The sequence below is a fragment of the Pongo pygmaeus genome, chromosome 5, assembly GCF_028885625.2.
Source record: "Pongo pygmaeus isolate AG05252 chromosome 5, NHGRI_mPonPyg2-v2.0_pri, whole genome shotgun sequence".
Taxonomy (NCBI): domain Eukaryota; kingdom Metazoa; phylum Chordata; class Mammalia; order Primates; family Hominidae; genus Pongo; species Pongo pygmaeus.
In genome coordinates this window covers 72484635-72507525 of record NC_072378.2, presented here as the reverse complement: position 1 = coordinate 72507525, position 22891 = coordinate 72484635, and the positions used below count along the sequence as shown (strand labels likewise).

General features: G+C 38.3%; 1 protein-coding gene and 1 long non-coding RNA gene across 4 annotated transcripts in view; one reads left to right on the top strand and one right to left on the bottom strand.

Annotated features, from left to right (window-relative positions):
• KCNQ5 (potassium voltage-gated channel subfamily Q member 5) overlaps positions 1 to 22891 on the bottom strand; it is a 592520-nt gene that overhangs the window by 49555 nt on the left and 520074 nt on the right. For all 3 annotated transcript variants that reach the window (XM_054490399.2, XM_054490397.2, XM_054490398.2), the window contains one exon: positions 15620 to 15840. In XM_054490399.2, the coding sequence (XP_054346374.1) occupies positions 15620 to 15840 (221 nt within the window). The remainder of the gene's footprint in view (positions 1 to 15619; positions 15841 to 22891) is intronic.
• LOC129037970 (uncharacterized) lies at positions 5766 to 14591 on the top strand. Its single transcript, XR_008503030.1, has 5 exons — positions 5766 to 5854; positions 12503 to 12630; positions 13104 to 13677; positions 13909 to 13974; positions 14237 to 14591. It is a non-coding gene; the product is annotated as an uncharacterized LOC129037970 (long non-coding RNA).

Here is a 22891-nt window from a genome sequence, read left to right as displayed (position 1 = left end):
TCTTATTACTTGTGATACATTCTATAATATGTATTTCCTCTTCTGTCCTATCCTATCCCATTTTACAACAGATATGCCCATCTCATTCCATAACTTCTCATCCCATCTTGTTTCATTTCACTAAAAGAATGCTGATCATAACCCATTCATTTGATTTCACGACACTCTACCATTGCTTGAAAAGCATGGTAGATACAGTGTTTTCTGCCTGGTTCACATCCTTCAATTTTACTTTTCAGTATGTCTTCTTTCCTAACTTTTCTTTATCACCAATTCTATCTCAGATGTTTAAAAAAATCACCCACTGCTCTTTGACACACACAAAAAAACCTATTTTTCCTGAGGTTTATTACTTGCTCCCTTCTCAGTGCTTCCCTAGGAGGTGACCGGAACTGCACACAGTCTGCATTTCTACTTAACATGAGTCCTAAGAGAGCAAGGGCAGGCTCAACAGCCAGTTGAAATAAATTCTGGGAAAATGAGAGGCACTGTTGTTATTTTCTCATTTAAGTTCTATGCCTTTTTACAGTCACATCAGAAATAGAACATCATCTCGTTATTCCTCACAAAACTATATTCTCAGTGACTTTCTGAAATACTTTTTTATCTCAACAGTCATTACAAACTTTTAGTATGTGGTTGATTATACCTGTGGCAGGTAAAACATACTGTGCACAGCGCCTGCAACCACAGTAAACTAGGTTGTTGGGAGATTCAATCAAAATAGCTATCGACCCATGTTTACCAAATATGCTAACCAGTACTTTTTTTGTGATTTGGTAAACTTGATTTTTTACTGTGTTTGTTCCCAGGCTTGCTAATTAGCAACATTCAGAAACACTAATTCACACTAATGAGGGAATCTATTATGTAAGATACCACTGCACTTGAGTATTTCTCTTCACAATCAAAGACCCCATTTACACTGAGTAGGTAATTCATGCATCCTCAGCATCTTAAATTACATTAATTATGATATGAATGTCTCTAAGATTCTCTCTTAAAGATTGTCAATTAACCTTACTTACTGGTTAGCAGAAATGCTGGCAAAATTTCATGGAATAGTTCCTGACACTTAATTAAAAGGAATTTCTCTGTTTTGAGTGATGGTGTGAAGCACTAGAGAGTTTTCAAAAACAATTAATATGGTCTCTACTGCTAAAATTGCTGATCATACATGTAGTAACTGCCCATAAGGTGAAAAGAAAAACACACTAAAATTTGTTTTCTTTCTTCTTTTTAATTGCATATGTTATATATACTATCTTTATTCAAATGGAAACACTAGAATATGTTTTTATATGTTCCTTAAAAATTATTGCAACTGTAGAACAGTGGAGGAGTTTCATTATCTTTTTAGAGTCACTCAAATACTCACTTATTTGAATACCTCAAACACTTGCTTATTGCTGAACTGTGATTCAGCAATAACGAATTTAATAATATCATACCCTTTTCTTCTGTGATGCATCTCATTTGTGTGTGGGCTTTTTAAAACCCCCAAACAATTTTTATTAATAAAGCTTAATTGATTCCTGAATAATTAAATAGTAAACCATTTATTTGTTCACAATGTGTTCATTATTCATTTATTCAAAATAAATATTTTCCAAACTTCTATTATTTGCCATGCACTGTGCTGTCATATAGTAAACCAATGTCTCTCTCTCTCAGAGTAACTGAAGTATTTCTGACAAAGGCAGTATTTCCACTGCCTTTATCTTTAATAAAGGAAGCAGTCCCTGGTACATAGTATTATTTCTGTGATTACATGAATTATTCAACATGAGGACTCTTAAAACTCACTCCAAGGAATAAAGGACTAAAGTTCGTATGAACATATATAACTTTTAACCTTCCATTTACCACAGGTAGAAATTGCCATCAAGTACTGGAAGAAGGGAAGACAAATACATGCAAATTAAGCAAGTCCAGGATTTCAATTAGTCAAAATTAATGCAGAAATCAGCATTAATTAATTAATAAATAATAACAATATATTTAATATATTGAGCACCTATTCTGTGCTGGGCATTGTACAAGAATTTTACACACATCATACCTTATTATTACTCACATAACCCTATTAGGTAGGTATCATTTCTACTACCCTAAAGAGAGAGAGAGAACAAATTTAAAGTGGCAGTGAGGTTAAGTCGTTTGTCTCATCTCACCCAACCTGGTGGGGGAACTAGGATTTAAAACAAGTTCTGTTTTACTCCAAAACAATGCACTGTGTCTGATTAATTCAATTTTCATAAGAATTTCCTTGAGAACATACTATAGTCATAGCACTATTAGTTTCCCAATAGAAAACAAAGACATAAAACTCACAGCCTGGTGAAAACAATTTTTTTTAAACTCACATACAAAAACCAATTTTTATAGATTTTTATAGTTTCAATAGTATATCATTGAAGTGTTTGTAGCAAAAGCAAGGTAAACTCATAGACTAGAATGACTGCCTTTATTAGAACCAAACAGTGAGATAATCCTGGTAAAGCCAAGTGGTCAATCACATTCAGATCACCGGGATAGTCACTGCTCCACACCTGACATCATCTCAGATAGCCTTCTCACATGTATAATTGAACTAGTCAAACTAGATGAGATCAATGAATTGCTTTTTTTTTTTTTTTTGAGCCAGAGACTTGTTCTGTTGCCTAGGCTGGAGTGCAGTGATGCGATCATGGCTCACTGCAGCCTCAACCTCCTGGGCTCAAAAGATCCCCCATTTCTCAGCCCCACAAGTGGCTGGGGCTATAGGCCTGTGCCACCATGCCCAGCTAATTTTTATATTTTTTGTAGAGATGGGGTTTCGCCATGTTGCCCAGGCTAGTCTCTAATTCCTGGGCTCAAGTGATTCACTGGCCTGGGCCTCCCAAATTGTGGGGATCACAGGTGTGAGCCACTGTGCCTGGTGATGAATTGCTCTTACCATTCTAAGCTAAAACAGTACTTCAACTTAGGGAGAAACATTCTGAATCGATGGCAAAATGACTGAGAGGGAGTTATGTAATCCTATCTCCACAAGGACGAGATCTGTTTCCTTTGAACCATATTCAGAGATATCTGATTGCAATAAAAGCAGCCATGTTTTATAATGACCCTACAAATTGCAGAATCACAAATCTATATTATTAATCAAATCTGCTGGAGAATTCTAAATATACCTTGATATGGTTTCGCTCTGTATCCCCACCCAAATCTCACGTTGAGTTGTTATTCCCAGTGTCGGGGGAGGGACTGGGTGGGAAGTGAATGGATCATGGGGGCGGAATATGGTTTAAAAGTGTGGCACTTCCCGCTTCACTCTCACTCTCTCACTCTCTCACTCTCTGTCTCTCTTTCTCTTCTGCTACCATGTAAAGACATGCTTCCTTCCCCTTCGCCCTTCTGCCATGACTGTAAGTTTCCTGAGGCATCCCAGGCATGCTTCCTGTACAGGTTGTGGAACTGTGAGTCAATTTAACTTTTCTTCATAAATCACCCAGTCTCAGGTAGTTCTTTATAGCAGTGTGCAAACTAATACAGATCTAGTAAATTTTTCCCTGACTTTCAACTCTTATTCAGCTAGCAGTAATAGTGCCAGGAAATTCCAACATGTTAACCCCAAAATCATCTGGACTAACTTGTCTAGAGATGGTAATATAAGCATTGTTTAAAAAAAATGGAAATTACTGTTGCATACCTTAATTGACATGTGAAGATATAGGGAGAGAATATTTGTAGTGTATGCAATGATAAAGGGAATAAATTGAGCAGACTTGTCATATTTACTGAAAAAGAAGACAATAAATCATTTCACTAACAGTTAACATACAGCTGGTTTATACTGTTTCATTAGCAGCATGAATTATATGAAAGAAAACATGCTAAGCAGCAAGCATGGTAGAACATAAAAAGCTTTGAACTTAGACCTAAGTGCAACTTCAAACCCCAACTTTGGCATTTAGACTGAATTATGTGGGCAAGTTATTTACATTTTCTGAGTCTCAATTTCCTTATCTGCAAAATGGCTATGTGTGTATTAAATGAACCAATTCACAGAAAATGTCTAGCCAATGCCTCGATACATGAGGTGCTAACAATGCTATTTTCCTTTTCTTTCTTAGGCTCTGTGAGTGAAGGATACTACAGGGAGAAATAAAAAAGTCAATTAGACACTGACACTGTCTTCATAGAACCAACAGGATGTTGAAAATACTAAAAGCAAATAAGCTTTAAATGGCTGGGATGGTAGATTGCAATACTGGCCACAACACTTGCAGCTTCTCACATGAAGAGGTGGAATCTCTTTCTCTGTCTCTTGCATTTGGGCTGTCCTTGTCATTTGCTTTGACCAACAGGACATAATGGACATTAAACTGTGATAGGTTGAGCCTGAACTTCAAGAGGCCTTTCAGATATCGATGTACTGCTCTTGGGAACCCACCACCACCATGTGAACCAGCCCAGCCTGCTGAAGGTTGAGAGACCACATGAGCAAAGAGCAGTAATCCTAACTGAGGCCCCCTTAGTCCAGTCAGCACCAGCCAATACAGCAGCTGAACACAGAGTATGAATCAGTTCACTTAAGACCAGAAGAACTGCCTAACAGAACTGTGGGCTAAACAAATGGTTGCTGTTTTAAGCCACTAAATCTGAGGGAGAGGGGTTAGCTATGCAACAGATAACATACAAATGTAAAGAGATATGGGGTCATGACATTTTTCAATCAAAACACAAACTTATGGGAACAATAGTTTCAAAAGAGTTTTGGGAATGATTAGTCATCAATTCCAATAGAATGATGTGGTATAAGAATTGCTACTGCATTAGATTAATGAAAGATGCAAATCTCAGGGTTTCATGTGCAAATGATTCTCTTGGTAGCTGGAGGTACAGAGATTAATTTTTCCCAGGTAATATTATTCTGAGGTTTCTATGCTTTTGGAGTTCAGAAATTGTTGTTATGCATTATACATGGCAAAAGAAGAAAAAGATGGCAAGGGAAGAAAGGCTGAACAAAATTAGATGTTGAAAATAAAATACCTGTAAAAGGAATTTGGGACAATGTCAGGGAGTTTTATACTGCAGGTAGCAAAAAGCAAAGCCTGGGTAACTCGTCTCTTTCCCATGTCGGTCATCCATTGCAGAAAAAGGATCCTGGCCTTTACTTAACCTTTTTTCCTCCTTCTTTACCAAGTAGAGCACACCATGAAAGCGATTAAATATAATTTTAAAATTGTGTCATATTGGTTTCTCTTTGTGCAGCAGACAACTAAGTGTGCCTTTGAAGGAAATAATTTGAGATATATGAAGGAAAAATCACCATGCAGCTGAAAAGTGTTTCTCTTAAATATGGGCTAAATTCTGTGATTTGTGTAATGGTTAACTTTGTGCTTATTTTGTGCGAATTTTGGACGTCACCCACAGGTTATTTCTGAAAACTGTGAAGTCTGAAGAATGAGGAAGATACCTTTTGTTCCTCTCAGTGTCAATCAATACTGTAACTGAGGTGGGCTGGGGTGGTAAAACTTACAGACAAACAGTAAGTTCTTTGGGGTGACAGTCGTCACGCCTCCTCCCTGCCTTCTAAATGCCCAGAAACATGCTAGCTCTGAGTAGCAGCCCTCAAATACCTTCTGATTTGAATTGAAATCCAGTGGAGGGCTTATCCAAGTTCTAAGAATGAGCCAGTATGGAGCACACATGTAAACCTCACAATTGTGGGTGGGACACACCTGATGCACTTCTTAGGACAGAAAGGACTATGGCTGACAGTGAAAGGGGAAGAGAAAGAGTGGGAGGAATGAGAGGCAAGAAGCAGCGGGTAGCACTTTTCTCTGTATCAAAGAGATGTGAAACTAGGGTAAGGACAGAAAACTCACTCCTGGCATTCCTCAGCCAATCCTTGCTTTCCTCTTCCATTTCTTAGTTTGGAATTGCTAGTGAGGATACGAATTAATGGCTAAGGAAGATACTTTGCATTGGTCCAGAAGAGCAGATTATAGAAACTCAGATTTGGAAGAAAATTTCTTAGAGGTTGTCTGGTTTGATCTCCTTAAGCTTCCAGAAATTCCTGACTATTGATCATCCAACTTTGATTTGAATGCTTCCAATTATGGAATCCACTCAATTGCTGTGGAGTCTCTAAGTGCTAAGCTGTCATTATATTGAACTAAATATTGGTATCACACACCTTTTAGTTCTGCTTCTGCCCTTTGAAGCAACCAAGAACATATCTTCAACCTCTTGAAAAGCTGAAGAGGGGCCATACATTGTACAAGAAAGAGAGCTGGGTTAGAAGTTATGACACTTTGTTTTTGCAACTGACTAGTTGGTGTCCTGCTCCCTCAATTTATTTATTTATTTATTTTCGAGATGGAGTCTTGCTCTTGTCGCCCAGGCTGGAGTGCAAGGGTGCAATCTCGGCTCACTGCAACCTCCTCTTCCTGGATTCAAGCGATTCTCTTGCCTCAGCCTCCTGAGTAGCTGGGATTACAGGTACCCGCCACCATGCCCGGCTAATTTTTGTATCTTTAGTAGAGATGGGGTTTCACCATGTTGACCAGGCTGGTCTCGAGCTCCTGACCTCAGGTGATCCATCCCCCTCAGCCTCCCAAAGTGCTGGGATTACAGGCGTGAACCACCGCGCCTGGCCTCCTCATTTTATTTAACTTGTTGCTGCAGTAATCACATACTTAATATTTTGTTAATATTCCTTTTGAGAGCCCTCACTAAGAGTGGAATATAATTGTGTAGCTATAGGTCGAGGCCAGGATTGTTTTTTTGTTTTGAGATATAATACAAAGGATACTGGACATAAAATAGTTAGACCAGAAGTTATAAACCCATGTCATTAAAGGCAGGTAGGTAACGGAGAGGTTGAAAGGAATGGGGAATTGGTGGTTTGGGTTCCTGGAAAGACAATAGGGACTGGTTGAAATCTGCAATTTAAAAGACATAATCTGTTTAAAGGCATTTGTGTTAGCCAGACTCTAACATGGTCCCCAGTGGCCCTCATCTCCTGGTATTACCCCCCTGTATAGTCCCTGCCTACACTGTACAGAGTTCGTCTTTGTGACCACTTACACATGAAAGAAGCGATGGCATAACACTCCTGAGCTTAGGTCATAAAAGCCTGCAGCTTTTGTCTGCGTACTCTCTCAGCTCTCTCTGGCGGAAGCCAGCTGCATGTCATAGGGACATTCAGGCAACCTAGGGTGTGAATGATGTGGCAAGGAAATAAAAGGCCTGCTAGCAAATGCTCAGTTGAGCTTGGAAATGGGTCCTCTCCCAGCATCTCCAGCCAAGAGCTTGACTGCAACCTCATATGAGACTTTGAGCCATAACTATTCAGCTAAACTGCTTCTGGATACCTGACCATAGAAACTGTGAGATTATAAGTATGTGTTATTTCAAACCACTAAATTGAGGGTAATTTGCTGTGTAACAATAGATAACTAATAAAGCATTTGGATTCATTTTAAAGTATCAGTGTGGACATGCACACACACTTTGCTGATGAAACAAAATATAGGGCTCCAGTTTATAACCCTGGGTTTCTCAATGAAATCTGGATCTACAGAAGCCAAAAGGTATGGTTAAGGCAGCACTCGAAGGTCATTTGGCAGCTCAGTTTCTGCTGGAAGGGAGGAGATGAAATCCATTCAGAGCTCAAGCAGGAAGCTATTTTACCCACCAACAGAAACAGAATATAATTTTCCTTATCACTGTAGAGTAACAATAAACAATGGGACAGAACCTAGAGAAATCGGACAGAAATCCTGTTCTATAATACAAAGAGCACTTGGATTAGAGTAGAAAGCCAGGTGGAACTTCAGTCTTATCAAAATAGAAAAGCATTTCCCCATCACTAAAAACTAAGAACAAGCATTTCACAAAAAGTAATGGAAGAAGCAACCTGCTATGGTCTGAATGTTTGTGTCCCCCCGGAATTTATATGTTAAATCCCTAACCCTAAAAGTGATAGTATTAAGAGGTGGAGGCTCTGGGAGATGGTTAGGCTATGAGGGCAGAGCCCTAATGAATGGGATTAGTGCCCTCATAAAGAGACCCAAGAGGAACCTCGCCCTTTCCATCACGTGGAAGTGGGCCCTCTCCAGACACAGAATCTGCCAGCACCGTGATCTTGGACTTCCAGCCTCCAGAACTGTGAGAAGTAAATATTTGTTGTTTATAGGCCGCCTAGTTTACGGTATGTTTTTTATAGCAGTCCAAACAGACTAAGACACAACTCCTCTCAGAAATCCAAAAAATAACGTAGTCACTTGGGGTCTGAAAGCGGAGATTGAGAGGTCACTCTATCCAATAGGAAAAGCAGATCTTAGGGGGACAAGAGTACATATGACACACAGCAGAGGAGTAGGATATGTCTTTGAATGAAGATGCCTGAAGGGCTGAATAAAGAACCTGGACAACTAAAAAAAGACACCTATGGATCAGAATTGAGACAATTTCTTCAGGTAATGGTTTTTACCAATAAGTTAAGGAAGAACTGAAAGTGCGTTTTAGAATCCTACTGAATACCCTTTGTAGGCTTTTGCATAGAATTACTCCAACAATTATGCTGAATATAGAGTTAAGTATGGAGAATAAATTTCTAGAGTTTAGATCCAGTCATTCTCAATAAATCCTTTTGTTCTTAACATTAAAGAAAACCCTCAGGTTTTGTTACAAATAGAGGCTGACAGGAATGGGTGCCCTACTCAGTCAGAATCCCAGGCCAGAAATCTGCACAAACAGGTTAAGTGGAAGCCCTAATAGGATACTGCTTTAACAAGAATTATTTCTGTCAACACAATGCAGAGTCATTATCAGGCAATTTCAGAAAGTGCCAGGAAGCATCATGTGGAAAATTATAATCAAGGCCTGGCTGAAGTTGGGCCATCATTATGGAAAGTCAGGAAAAATGCTATGTGCAGCATGGTGGTTGGCATTTTGTGGAAACACCAAAAATGTCAACTGGGGAGACTGAGAAAAACATGAGGGAGGAAGATGCCATTGGAAAATAAGCATAAAAGAGGATTAGTGTAAGACGAAAGCTCGTGTGCATAAATTAGTCAAATATACTGATAGTCTGTGATTTATACTGCTTAGAAGAAAATAGGCCATTATGCATACAAGAGACTGTTAGTTCAGGATAGTTGTCAAAACCATTGCATTAAAATGCTGCCTTTTTGTCACTGTTTTCAGTGATCTTGATATTTTCAAACAAGGGTTGTGGTAGACTGGTGGGCCTAGAACCTAGGTAGAAGTTAAAAGAAGAGAGGAAGGGGATGAACTAACTATCTTTAAGAAGACTTGAGGGTTCTGGCACCCCACATGGTGTATTTCTACTTTTTTGCTATTTTTAGGTGAGACTGGGTTAGTTATTAACTTCAGAAGGAAGAAGGAGTCACCAAGAGAAACAGCTTGAGGAGCGAGGTGTCAGGAAGCTGCTGAGGAGGTGGAGAGGAAGGGAACTGTACCAGTTTTCCCTTAGTGGTGGTGGTGATAGAACATTTATGGGCTGACTGTATGTGAGGAAGGATTATATGATTGAAATACTAATTTATTTATTTTTGCTAGTTGTTCCTTTACCCACTTCGCCTTTCATTTGAAATTCAAGGAGACAGTCTAGTCTATGCTTGTTGTTTCATGGAAATGATGTGATAAGAGAAAAGTGAAAAAAATTATAAATCTGGCTTTTATGTTTTTAAAAGCCCAGACATTTAGAGGAACAGAAATGACATATAGACAGAATATTTGAGAGAAAGCATCATGTTTAAGGACATGCTGCCTCCTTACCCTCAACCCAAAGTGGAAGAGGTTTCTTGGCTATATCAAATATTATACTATGGGAAGTTGCTTTCCCCAAATCCAACCCCCAAACCTAAATCCTTAAATTTATCCAGCTACTTCCCCCCACACTTGATCATGTGCTTTAGGGGAGTCTGGCCGAGATCCAGCTGCTGGGTCCTGACTGGTGACAGCCAATGATGGCGGTCCCATCCTTTATGCTGGTGATTGTTTCAGGCATGAGGATTCTGCAAAATAAGATGTGAATGGACAGTTTTCCTCACTTTTAAGAAGAGATACAAACATAAGATGGCCTATTTCTGCCTCTGAAAGTGTTGCATCTAGAGAAGATATTGCAACTGCTGTAGCCATTTTGCTTCCAGCCTGAGGAGGAGGCAGGCAGACAGATGGAAAAAGTCAAAAGAAGACTCAGAGAATCAGAGAAATGAAGCCAGAGCCCTGAGGCTCTGTGGAGAGCTGTCTTATCTCCGAGCCTCTTTCTATGTGGTATCATAAATTGCATTACAGTTTAAGGTAGTTGAATCTGCTTCTTTTGTGACCTGCTGCTAAATGCATCCTAATTGGTACACTGGCTGAGAGGAGAAAGGAACATGAAGAGTAGCGAAGAGAGAGGAATTACCATCAGTGCCTGGAACAAAGGAACTAGCCTTGAGGGACCCCCACAATCGGAAGATATTCCGCATCTTCCTCTCACCCACATCCCACTTTGGTGAACCCTAAACATCTCCTGAACCCAGGCTGTGCCAGTTTTTCCCATAAACACCTGATGAGGATGTACCTTCCATGGCAGCTAACATGAGCACTGAGGACTGCTCAGCAGGAATGGTAATTTCTCCTTAAGCAGAAACAATATTAGACTTGTTGAAACATGCATGGTTATACATGTATGTGAAACAGATCTTCCAATCTATTGCCACTTCTGGAACGAACATGCTGATTACTACAGAACGTTGGTGCTAATATCAAGCACTGTAAGGTGGAGCTCCCTAAAGCTACGTCCTTCTCCTTCACTGTCCAGGTTATTGTACTCTTTGATTGCAATTCTGTAAGGCACTCCCAAATGCAGTGGGGTTCAGTAAGTGTAGGACTCCTTCGTAGCAAACTAGTCACCAGAAATCCGAAGATTTTCTCCTGGCTCTACCTTAGTATCATTCTTGTGGATTTTGGCTGCTTGCTCCATTTCTCACTTGCAATCTGCCACCTTCCACTTGCTTGTCTGTTGGCAACACCTGTGCATCTTCTGACACATCTTTTGCATCTTGAAACAGGCCTCAGATGACCCTACCATTGGCCTCCCTCCCAGGGAAAATAGACACAGACCAGTATGGCTGTTATCCTGAGTCTCTTTCCAGATACCTGATCAAAACAGAACGGTCATTGAAAGGCCATTTCCCCAATTTGCCTAATCTTCTAGCTCTGGCTGCCTTGAGATGATGTAGTTGAGAGGTTTGGCAGCTGAGGCTGGGATAAAGATGGGATAGTGGCATGGTCATGGTCAAGTGGCTTACATGGGAAGGGGAATCTGACCGATTGAAGTTGGAAGAGCAGAGGCAAGAAGAGGGTGGTGGGGGTTGGGGGAGGAGAAGAAATGAAAGATTCTTAAAGGGAAATTGATATAATATCTAGGAGAACATCTTAGAATACATTTGTAGGAGGACTGTGAAATTCAATTTCCTGCATGTGCATTGTGGCTCCTTTACTTATACCTGCTAGACCTTGGGCAAGTTACTTAGTTTCAGCTCTTAGTTTCCTCATCCATAAAATGGGGATAATACCTCAGCTACTCCACAGGGGTATTGACAGAATTAAATAAAATAATAGAGGTAAAGAATTTAGAACAACACATGCCAATGGGAAGAATTCAATACTTTAGTTTTATCATTATTATTACTCATATACTTGACAAAACTATTTCTATATTACTTAATTTCTAAAATTATATGAAGAGGGTTACATACTATCGATGAATAGAGTATTTCTATCTTTTATTATAGAATTTATCAGCTAAAAATATGATTCATATCATAGCGGTCAAAATAAATTTGGTATGACAATATCACATCAGTCCTTTAGAGTTTACTTTCTTTTGTTTGTCATTTGTGGCTTCAGCATCTGCCTGCTACTTTCTATTTTTCTCATACACACAAGTATGGAATATTGAGAGACAACTGCATCCTTTTTAAGTGTAACGTATTAATCTTATTAAAAATTATAGCAAGAGAAAAATGCCATGGATATTTAATAACCTTCTTAAAGAGTCGTTAAATTATGAAAACACTACTGTCTGTAGTAAAGGGTATCAGATTTGTCAGGAATTATTAAAATTTACAGATTAACCCTAAATATTTTTTGTTTCTGTATTATACTATCTTTCAATTGCAGGTCTATTATTTTCCAAATATAACTTTTAGTTATTAACTTAAAGGTTGATCTGAGTTTCCATTATTCTTTCTTTTATTTATCTATTCCCCCGAGCATGTTAATGGGCAATGGAATGCTGAAAATATGTGAGGAGAGCAGAGGAGAAGAAAACAGCCCCAGAAGTGAATGGGCAAATAGACCTGGAATAATTGAAAGCTGGCTATAAGTGTTATATATTATTTTCTATGGTAGTAAGTAGATTTTAGAAATACTTAAAACCTAAAGAGGCACTATAAGTAAAGATGTATAACTGGAGTCTACATTTATTTGACAGCTACTTAATTTTTTTTCTTGTAAAAAAAGAACTTCCAGTTTCCCAAGACCCAACATTGAATTCAATCAGAGGTAAAGATTCTGGACTATTGGATTAAATGAGGAGGCAGGAGCTACTATCTCTTGCAGGTGGGTAGCCAACAAAGTAATTTCAACAGAACAGCAATTGGTCCTCTGGTCACTTGGGAAACTCAGAATTAATTGAATGGGCATCAACAAGGGAGAAGCAATTCTTTTGTAAACAAACAAAACTGTACTCGTATGAAATGACCTAGAAAATAGATGACAGGAGACCTCTCCAATTTGTGATTTGGTAGAGAATAGGACTTCTGTTTCTGTACCTCTGAGACATCTTTGCAGATACTGAAAATATTGTGATAGATAGTGGTGACTCTAGAGTCCATGAAAAATTCTTTTCCTCTGGCCAAACAGTACAAGTAGAATTTGTTTTCCAAATGAAAAATCCAGATTCTATGAATTCTATATTTAAATATGCTCAGCCAACAGTAAGGACCTTACACTACAAAGTTGAATGCTTTTTGAAGCCCATGTTAGAAGAATATGGATCCGTTGCAATATGTAATGTATGATTTCTAATGCAGTGTGAAACCAGGGCCAAGGATGAAGATACAGACACATCTCAGCTTTCCAGGGATGCTGTGATGTGGGTGAGCATGAGCTTTGTCTATGGGCTGAATTGCGTCCCTCCAAAATTCATATGTTACGGTCCTAACCCCTAGTACCTCCGATTGCGACTGTTTGGAGATAGGGTCTTTAGAGATGTGATTAAATTAAAATGAGGTTATTAGAGTGGCTCCTAATCCAATATGACTGGTATCCTTATAAGTAGTTGAAATTTGCACATGGCTGGGTACAGAGAAAAGTCTATGTAAAGAAAGACTCAGGGAGAAGACCATCTAAAGCCAAGAAGAAAGCCTTCAGAAGGAACCAACCCTGCTGACACCTTAAACTTGGCCTTCTAGCCTCTAGACCGTGAGAAAATAAATTTTTGTTGTTTAAGGCATCTAGTACTTCGTTATAGCAGCTTGAGTAGTAGAAGCTGTTAAACATCATTACATAGTCCATGTCTGCACTCAACAAAGACTGGTTCCCACCATTAAGACAAGCTACTCCTTCTACCACTTGGGAGGAAATCAGCTTAAGGAGAGGTGTTAGGTGAGTAACAGTCAGGGCAAGGACCCCTAGAGTAGGGGCAGGGGAGAGGGCAGTGTGTGAAAGGAAGGGCTAATTTTTTTTCTTGAAGGGCTAGTTTTTTTTTTTTCTTTTTCTCTCCCTAACATTTTGCTTTTCTAAACTGAGGGCTTTTTTTTTTTTTTTTTTTTTTTTTTTTTTAAAGAAAATCCTCTATTGCTTTCTTATTACAAGAGCTTTACCTGTTCATTGTAGAAATATTAGGAAATACAGATTAAAAAATGAAGAAACAAAATATAACTGTGATCTCACCACTCAAAGGTAACTGTTCATACATTCTTGTAAATCTTTCCAGACTTGTTCCTATAGATACATGAATTTATATAATATATATAAATGGAATGATTTATTTTTTGTTATCATCTTTCTGTGTCAATAATTTTTAATTTAGAGCATCATTTCTAATGTCTGACATTGTTTCATTGTATCTATTATATTCTAGAAATAGAATTGGTAGGTGGGATGTGTCTAGGCTTAAACATATGTAAAGACTTTTAATATATTTTGCCAAATTGCCCTCCAGAAAGGATGTACCCATTTATATTCAGCAAGTCTATTTTGAGTGCAACATAAAGCCCTGTCACTGGTAACTCTTGACTCAGCTGCTCAAGGGCTTTCAGCCAAAATCCTAGGAGGAGAGTGAGGAAACTAGAGGACACTGAAAAGCTGTGCCACAAGTGACTCAGATCCTGCAAGTGGCTCGATGGAGGAGTGTCCCGTGTTGGTGGCGGAGGTTTTTCCTCCCTTAGCACAGGACAGGCTGCGGGGAAGCATGGCAGGATCAGCCGTCCTGCGCCCATATGGGACCTGCAAGCTCCGCCAGGAGGAGCCACGTCAGTGCAGCCACTAGGGGTCGCCCTGAAGAGCATGGCATCCACAGGGGTGTTGGAGTGAGGCGTGAAGAGGGGACTTGTGTGGCTCACTTGAGCGTGGAAGAGACATCCCTGAGGACCTTTGAGTAAGCTGAGAGGGACCCGTGGACTGCGGTTCCAGGGATTTCACTGCAGGGATCCTCGGATCATTGTGATTATGACCCCTGGTTGTTAATTTTATTCCTCGAGCTTTCAGGGCCTGGGAAAATACACGTTATTTAGGGAAAGAGAAGAGAAGGACTGATAGCCTTTGCAGTTTTTATGCATTAATGGGAAATGCTATTTGATTTTGGTTCCTTGCCCAGTATAAGAGATCCCAGGGGGCCTAGTTAAAAGGAAAGCCAAGCTTATCTTAAGTGAAAAATAAAATATTTTATTTTATAAACATGAAAATTATGTGGCACTCAATAAAATGTGTTGGCAAGTGAATATCTGCTACATAATATGATAAATAAAATAGGTTAATTCCTCTTGGGAGAAGAACTTGAATTTTACTTATCATTAGAAGACTTCGAAATAACTTTCAACAGGAACCTCTCTAAGGAAGATAAGCAGTGGTCTCTGATTTGCTGGTAGATGGAGTGTGTGAGAGAGGGAAAGAGCACCTTCATTGTTGACCAGAAATGATCATCCTCCTTACTGTGTTTCAAGATATTCACAGAGCACCTGGTTGTCCCTGGGTCTTGGACCTTTGCTGGTCAGACGTCACAAATACATCAGAATGACAGTCCCATTGATCTTAATGTGGCCCTTGTCTGAGAAATAAATTTGTAGATACAAGTGAAGAATTAACAACATTTTGTCGGCTTCTTTGAAATGTAAATTTAGCTGCCAAAGTGGTTTCCAAAAGTAAACTTATGTTCTGCACATTTGCCCAAGGCAATGAATAAATTTCCAATAAAACAAACAAACAATTCTTTCCCTGGGGTTGTTTTCTTCTTTCTTCAAGTGGCACTATGGAGAATTAATTACTTCATAATCTCACTCACTATAGCCTATCAAATTAAAAATGGTTACGGAAAAACAGGGCTTACCATCTATCACTGGTTTTGGCTGAGAACTTTTGAGGCGCAGGGAGGGCCGGAAGCGGGTTCGGTCGTTGAAGCTCCAGCTCTTCTGCACTTTGGTGGGACTGCCCTCGGCTGTGATGTCGGTGCTTGGGGACCTCCTGTCACCTACTGAGGCTTGTCGGCTCTTAATACTCTGGCCCCTGGGGCTAGCCATGCGCACTCGCTCCTTAAAACTTAGCTTCTGACTGTGGAGAACAGAGGCACGATTATTCCATTTCAAGCAATTTCTTCCACTTTGCTTGGGTAAATAATTTGATGAAGCTCATGTGGTCATATATTTCAATAGACAAGATGTTTTCAGCATGTAGGAGCATAGCAATTATTTTTCCCTTATTTAAAATTTGAGCTTTATCTAATCTCTATATTTGCATTCATTTGAGATCAATCTCATTCTACAGGTACATACATCTTTTTTGGATTCATTGTAGAAAGGACTGAGGTCATACAGCGTTTTGTACACAATTACACTGTAGATAACTAAGAACTGTTTTGGAATTCACTTGAAAAACAGTTGGGTAATTTTAGCTTTAACCTCATCTTTTGAGATTTAAAAAATTATTTTTTGTTTGGGAGCATATCTCTTTGTAATTTCTAGACATTTCTACAGGTAAACAGGGATGACAGTTACATATATACCTACATTTGGCATGCATTTTATATTCCAGGCAAGATTATGTTATCCATAAATTCATGCAATCTCATAGCAGTTGGTAGCACCGCATACATAATATTAAATACACAACACTTAACATTAGATTTCTTTTATGCTTACATTCATTCTTGTGAGATGAAAACCACACAAGATAGAACAGCCCCAACATATAATGAATGTGATGACTGATGAACAGAATGAGATGTTATGTTCACTAACACAATTTCCTGCTAGTAAACAGGCTATTGATTTGCTGTGGCAGCTACTGGTAAATTATATTTGTTCAGGCATTCAGTTCTCTGATGCCGGCTAAGATCGAATTGTTGTGGGCTGAAAAAGAAGCATTAACAACAATCATAAAATCCAAAGTGCATCTTCACACTTTCCTAATCAAGAGATATGCTATGATGTGCTAGGAAGGGCAGGTTGGGAATAGACACATGGGGGCTAGGATCCTCATCTCTAACTTGGAGATAAACATAGCAACACAGCTAAGGGATTCTTGTGGGAATCAAATGAACTGTAAGAAGCTTTGTGTACCCATTCTTTTTTTTTCTTGTTTCCTTTATAGTGAAATTATGCCATTCATTAGAAGGTGATACTGTCATCAATGTGAGAGGCCCAGGACTCTGCAGGGCCTGAAGAAATCCTGGGCAACGAGTCTGAGGGAAGTCTCTCAGAGCAGCTACTCTGAGTCATGCCGCAGCCTTTGTGGGGTATGAAAGCAGCGTTCTCATGGATAAGGCTTATTTGAGACGAAGTGGAGGCCTTGTTTTTTCCACTTACCGCAACGTCCACTGTCCCCAACTGCAGCATGCCAACAGCAAATGTGTTTAGTGGATATGTGTTTTGTAGCTAACAAGAAACAGTAACATTTATTTTTCCATGCCTAGTTGCTTAACAAACGATATTCTAAAAGGGCACCACGTTTTATGTGTGTTTACATGAAAACAAATCAAATCATGAACTGGTGGTCAGGGAGTTCTGGAAACAATAAACAAGTTGACCATGCAACTGACAGCTCCTCTCTGAAATGCAGACACAGCTAAGTCCAGCATGACTTGCTGAAGGCACATGCAAAGAACAGGCGGGGCAGTTTGGTGATGAGGTCAGGTGGGTTCAAGAGTTCTTTACAACAATCCCAACAGTGGAAGAGTTTATCTGTGCTTGACACATGTGTGATTAAATGATAGATTACATTAAACAAGAGCAACAATAACATCATAAACCTGCATCTTTTAATTCTCAGGCTAGGTTTTCCATGTCATCCCAAAGCCTTCAATTATTTAAACAAATCTGTCAAAGGGATAGTGTCCAAAAATGTCTACTTTTCTCAAGCTTTTTTTTTTAAATTGTAAAAGTTTCAAATCTCTTTTTAGTTTCAACACATCTGTTACATAATTAAAATTTACAATGATCTAGTTCAGGAAGCATATGCTCACTTCTGCACCTTTATTTAGATTAATGAATAGCTCAAGTTGACATAGATATCATTACAATTGGTCCTCACTATATTTGATTTTATCTATTACCTTTTCTGGAACTAACAGATGCTAATTACTATAAAAGGTTGGTTTTAGTTAATATCAAATTATTTTCTCAAACTTTCAAGATATATCTCTTTTCTAGGTCAACTAAATAAATAAGAAATGGATAAACCATCATAAAAGCATTTAATATGAAAAATTAAAAAAATTAAATTACTAAAAAAGTAAAAACATCCAAAATGAAAGTATTAGCATTCAATCCACCACAGTTTGTTTATAATAAAAATATTTTAAAAATCATACCTATAAAAATATTTTTAAAAATTGCCTCTATGAACCATTTTGACATTACCTTATGAATAAATTGGAAAATGTGAATAATATTCTCTAAATCTTAGTATCATTTAAAGCACTTAAAGTTGACAAAAATAAATTCTAAGTAACATTTCCCTTTTGTCCTTCTCAACTACATGGATATTTGCTAATGTCTATTATTTTAAAGATTCCCAAGAATTGTTTTAAAATAAACTCAGCATATTACATGGCAAATTAGAAAAAATGTAATGTTTTCACGTTCTCTTTTGACATAATTATATGAAAGTTAAGAATAAGATTCTAATCAAGAAATTTTTAACCAGGCAAAATTTTCTTTTCCAAGGCAAAGATCTGTTCTTGTGTCCTCTTACAAAAAGCTCACTTTATTATTTTTCTACTTTGTTTCCCTTTGAAAATCAGCACAGCGTCTTGATTAAATGACTATTAAGCTGATTAGGTGACTGTTACTGAAAGCACACATTGAATTGATTAAAAATATAGACTTTTCACTGGTACACTGAAGTTTTTATTATTTTCCTGCCTTTTTTTTGGTGACATCTATGAATATGATTTTTGAAGATTTATGTAACAGTATTTTTAGGAAGAATGCCAAGGATTATCCCCAGGAGACCAACAAGGAGGTCTTGCTTTGCAGAAAGTAAAAAAAAAAATTGCTGTGGTCATTGATTGGAGCATCTCTCTTAGGGTACAGTCCCACATTTACAGCTGAGGACCATGCTCAGCAGAGCCTGCACTGTCACCCTGAAAGAGAGAATTCTCTCGTCTCTAGGAACCAGATGTACAGGTTATTCAAATGGCCTAGCATGCAGTCTACTACTGGCTGTTCTCTGCCAGGGAACTGTGTGGCATCATCATAACCCCACAGTAATCCTCTGGGACTTAGAATGCTGTAGTTATTGTTATACTTAATTAGGATTTTAGCCCTTCATGGGATAAGCATTCTACAAATTCTCGCCTCAGGCACAATATGGCAACTGAGCCATAACAATCCAGTGCGTGCAGCAGCTCAGCAGTTGACCAACCACAAGGAGGCGCCAAAGGGCTGACTGCCAGTTCTACGCGGGACGCCGACTATGTCCCAGCGGTGGAGAGTATCAAAGCAGGCAACAGGCAACAAGGAAAATTACAAGCGGGTTGAAAACCTCATTCAAGAAGTCCCTAGAAAGAGTGAGTCTCTGAACAGGGCTCAGGTGGGGTGGCGGTGTAACCTGGTCATGCACCTGAGGTTAGTTGGCATTCTCAAATCTCATGTCAATAGCCCGGATGCTGGGTACCTCTGCTTCCGTGAGGTGTACATTCTGAAGAGCTTCTGCTTATTACTACAGAACTTACTAGGAGTGAGGGAAATAGAGCAGCACATTACTAAGCATTTCACGAATAGGAAAGTGCTTAGGGATTCTTTCTTTTATAAAAACAAAGCCATTTGGCTTTATTGTTTTTAATATAGAAGTACACAGACTATTTAAGCAGAGAGTACTATGTTGTTTAATTGTGCTGCTTGAAAGATATCCAGTGATCTTAACGGCTAGGTTGAAAAATTGGATTTGAACTAGGCATTACATACAAATGATGATAGTCTCTGTGTTAGCATGTAAGAATAAATACTTTAGAATATAGCTACCCCTGTAATAAATATCAATAACACATAGTATAAATGATTGAGTAATAACATACTTTAGAAGTTCAAAGAATAAATATTTACAGAAATCAATAAATTCATAACATTAATTGTTGAAATTTAAAAACGTAAGTTCTTGGTTTGTGTGAAACATCTGCATTTATAGTTGATATAGGTAACCAATTGTCAGACAGAATATATGTTCAACAAAACAGAAGAAAAGATTCTAGATTGCTGGTTTGTAAGAAATGAAAGAAAAGTATGTTTCTTATTTTAAGTCCTATGACGTGTTGCTAGAAGACTAAATCCATTTCCTCTATCAATAAATGTGAACAGAAGGAGAGACCATTTTGGAAAGATTGTTTTTGAAACAATGGAACATTTTGCCAATAAGGACACAAGTTGACTATGTTGGAAAAAAAACAAAGTCTAGTCTTATTGAGTTTAGTTTAACAACACACACAGATCATTCATTGCACACAGAAGAAAGAAAATTGAAATAACGGAAAATAAATGCAGAAAAAATATAAGAGCACACAGTCTTCCACCAGGGTTCTAGAGTTCTCTCCAAGAGCCACACACAGCTTCAGAACTCCCCCTTCCCCCAAAAGCCAACCACACAGGAGTGGTTCAGAAAAAGCACTCAGTGGCTCACAGCACAAGAGTGTAATGTAATATAAAAATATCATTTTTGCCTTAACGTTTAAGACATGCATCTTTACAACAGTCTCACAGGTACCTGGTAAAGCAACTTTAGTCTACTAAGAAATCTGAAAGGGTTCTAGCAATGCTTTTAAAATTGCCATTAAGGAAGCTTAAGTATCAAGCAGGCATATAGCCAACCATTGTTGATTAAGAAGACAGAGTAACTAGAGGCAGCAAGATGTATAGATAATCTCAAAACCTCAGATAGTATAATCTGTTTTTGTAGCAATAAAACTTAGGTAGATAGAAGGAAAAACCTTCTTGTATCAATGTGATGACTGACTACTATTTGATAATCTGGTCAAGGAAGAAGGGAGAACAACATAAAACCTCAAGGTGAGAATATTGGCTTATTCTGGACAGATGGGTTCACAGGTAAATTCAGTTCTCTGAAAATGACAATTTATATCAAAACAGAAAAAAACTTGTCCCATTTAAAAAATGACTTTTCCAACGAATTTTTTTAATAGAATGAAATCAATAAACACATTTACCACCACATATATGAGATTAGTACTGTTTTAGTGGGAATTCAGAGGAAAAGAAATGAGTGATTAAATGATGCTAAAGAAGTATTTTATGATTGGAGTAGAGGAAAAAACAGCAGACTCAGTTGAGACTAACAGTAATTTGTACCTGAATGTACCAAAGAGAACTGATGAAACAGTATTTTCACTATTGCTCAGTTGAGCTATATTTAAAAAGCTCTTCTTCAGATTGATGGCTTGTATTTTATTTTATTTTATTTTTTTGAGATTTTTTTTGAGATATTTTATTTTTTTTTGAGATATTTTATATTTTTTTGAGATATTATTATTTTTGAGATGGAGTCTTGCCCTGTCGTCCAGGCTGGAGTGCAGTGGTGTGATCTCAGCTCACTGCAACCTCTGCTTCCCAGGTTCAAGTGATTCTCCTGCCTCAGCTTCCCAGGTAGCTGGGACTACAGGCATGCGGCACCACGCCCAACTAATTTTTGTATTTTTAAAATAGAGGCGGGGTTTCACAATATGTTGGCCAGGCTGGTCTCAAACTCCTGACCTCAGGTGATCCACTCTCTGGCCTCCCAAAGTGCTGGGATTATAGGCATGAGCCACTGCACTTGGCCATTGTATTTTTAAAGAAAAGTTTTGGATCTGTCATAAATAATGTGACATTTTTCCTTAGCCCAAGACATTGTAGGCAAATTTTGTTTAAACATACCCTAACCTCAGTGTAGAAAGACAAAATCCCTTTTTAACAAGAACATTCCAAAGCCGGGAATATAGTTAACTAAGGGTTCTATAAATGTGTTCGACATCTTAATCAATGTTGCAGAAAGAAAAGCCTCTCTGTGTATGACCCACTCTACAGTCATGGCTCTGTCCTTTGGTGAGAGTGCCAGGCACCCAGAGGCAAATGTTGGCTGCTGTGTTGAATTCATCTACACTTGGGTTTCTCTCAGTTTGTAACACAAAGAAAAACCATGAAGAAGGACTTAGGAGATTCCAAGTTCTGAGCTAAAAGGTGAAAATGTTGGCTCCTGCTTGGGCTGAAGCTTGTCTCCTCTGCCTTTCTGACTCATCATCAATAACTCAGTGGTCCCAAAGGCAGCAAATTACTTTGCAGTTGGGTGGTGTTAATTAATTCCTTTGAAATGGGGTCAAGCATTAATTAACAATACTCTGGACCCAGATCTACTCTTCTCTAAGGAAGAACTCTCATTATAAATGCATTTTACTTTGTGCATATTTTGCTTGGGTAAGGACAACTTTGTTACTTTCTAAGATGGTACTGTTGCCATTGTTATTACAATAGCCTTTCTGCATTCATTATGCAGGATTATAAATTCTGTGTATGGAGCACAACAAGGTGAAAGCTTACATAATATTAAATGGGAGCTTCAGCTTACTTTTCTTAGATTATTGCAATGTTTTAATTTTTTATTTCTCTTTTTATATTTCTCCTCTCTTCCCATTTTTTGTTGGTGTTTTATCTCTTCCCACAAACTACTTGAGGTCAAGGCCATTTTATTACTCTATCCAAGAATTATTTATTGAGCACATTCTGTAATAGCTTTACCCAGGGTAATGTGACAGCTAGTTGGAAGATAGGACACCTAAGTGTATGAAATATAAGATATTAAATAAGGAATCTAGGCTAAGTAATAGTGCAGGACTTATTTCAAGGTGGTTTTTGCCAAATGTTCAATGACCACAGAGAAGCAAGAAATTTCCACGTGTGATTCTCTAAGTCATCAACCCACTTCAGTCGTTTTGTACATATTTAAACCTATCGGTGAGTTATCTTTGACAACCTCAGTCTGCTGCATGCAGAGAGGTAAATGTTGTAGATATATGTGAACATCATAAATGTGGAAAATTTGGTTGGTAGTTTTTTTGAATTGTGACAACTAAATAGGAATCTTGTTTTTGGACTGGTGAGCAGAAGCTCAACAGTGA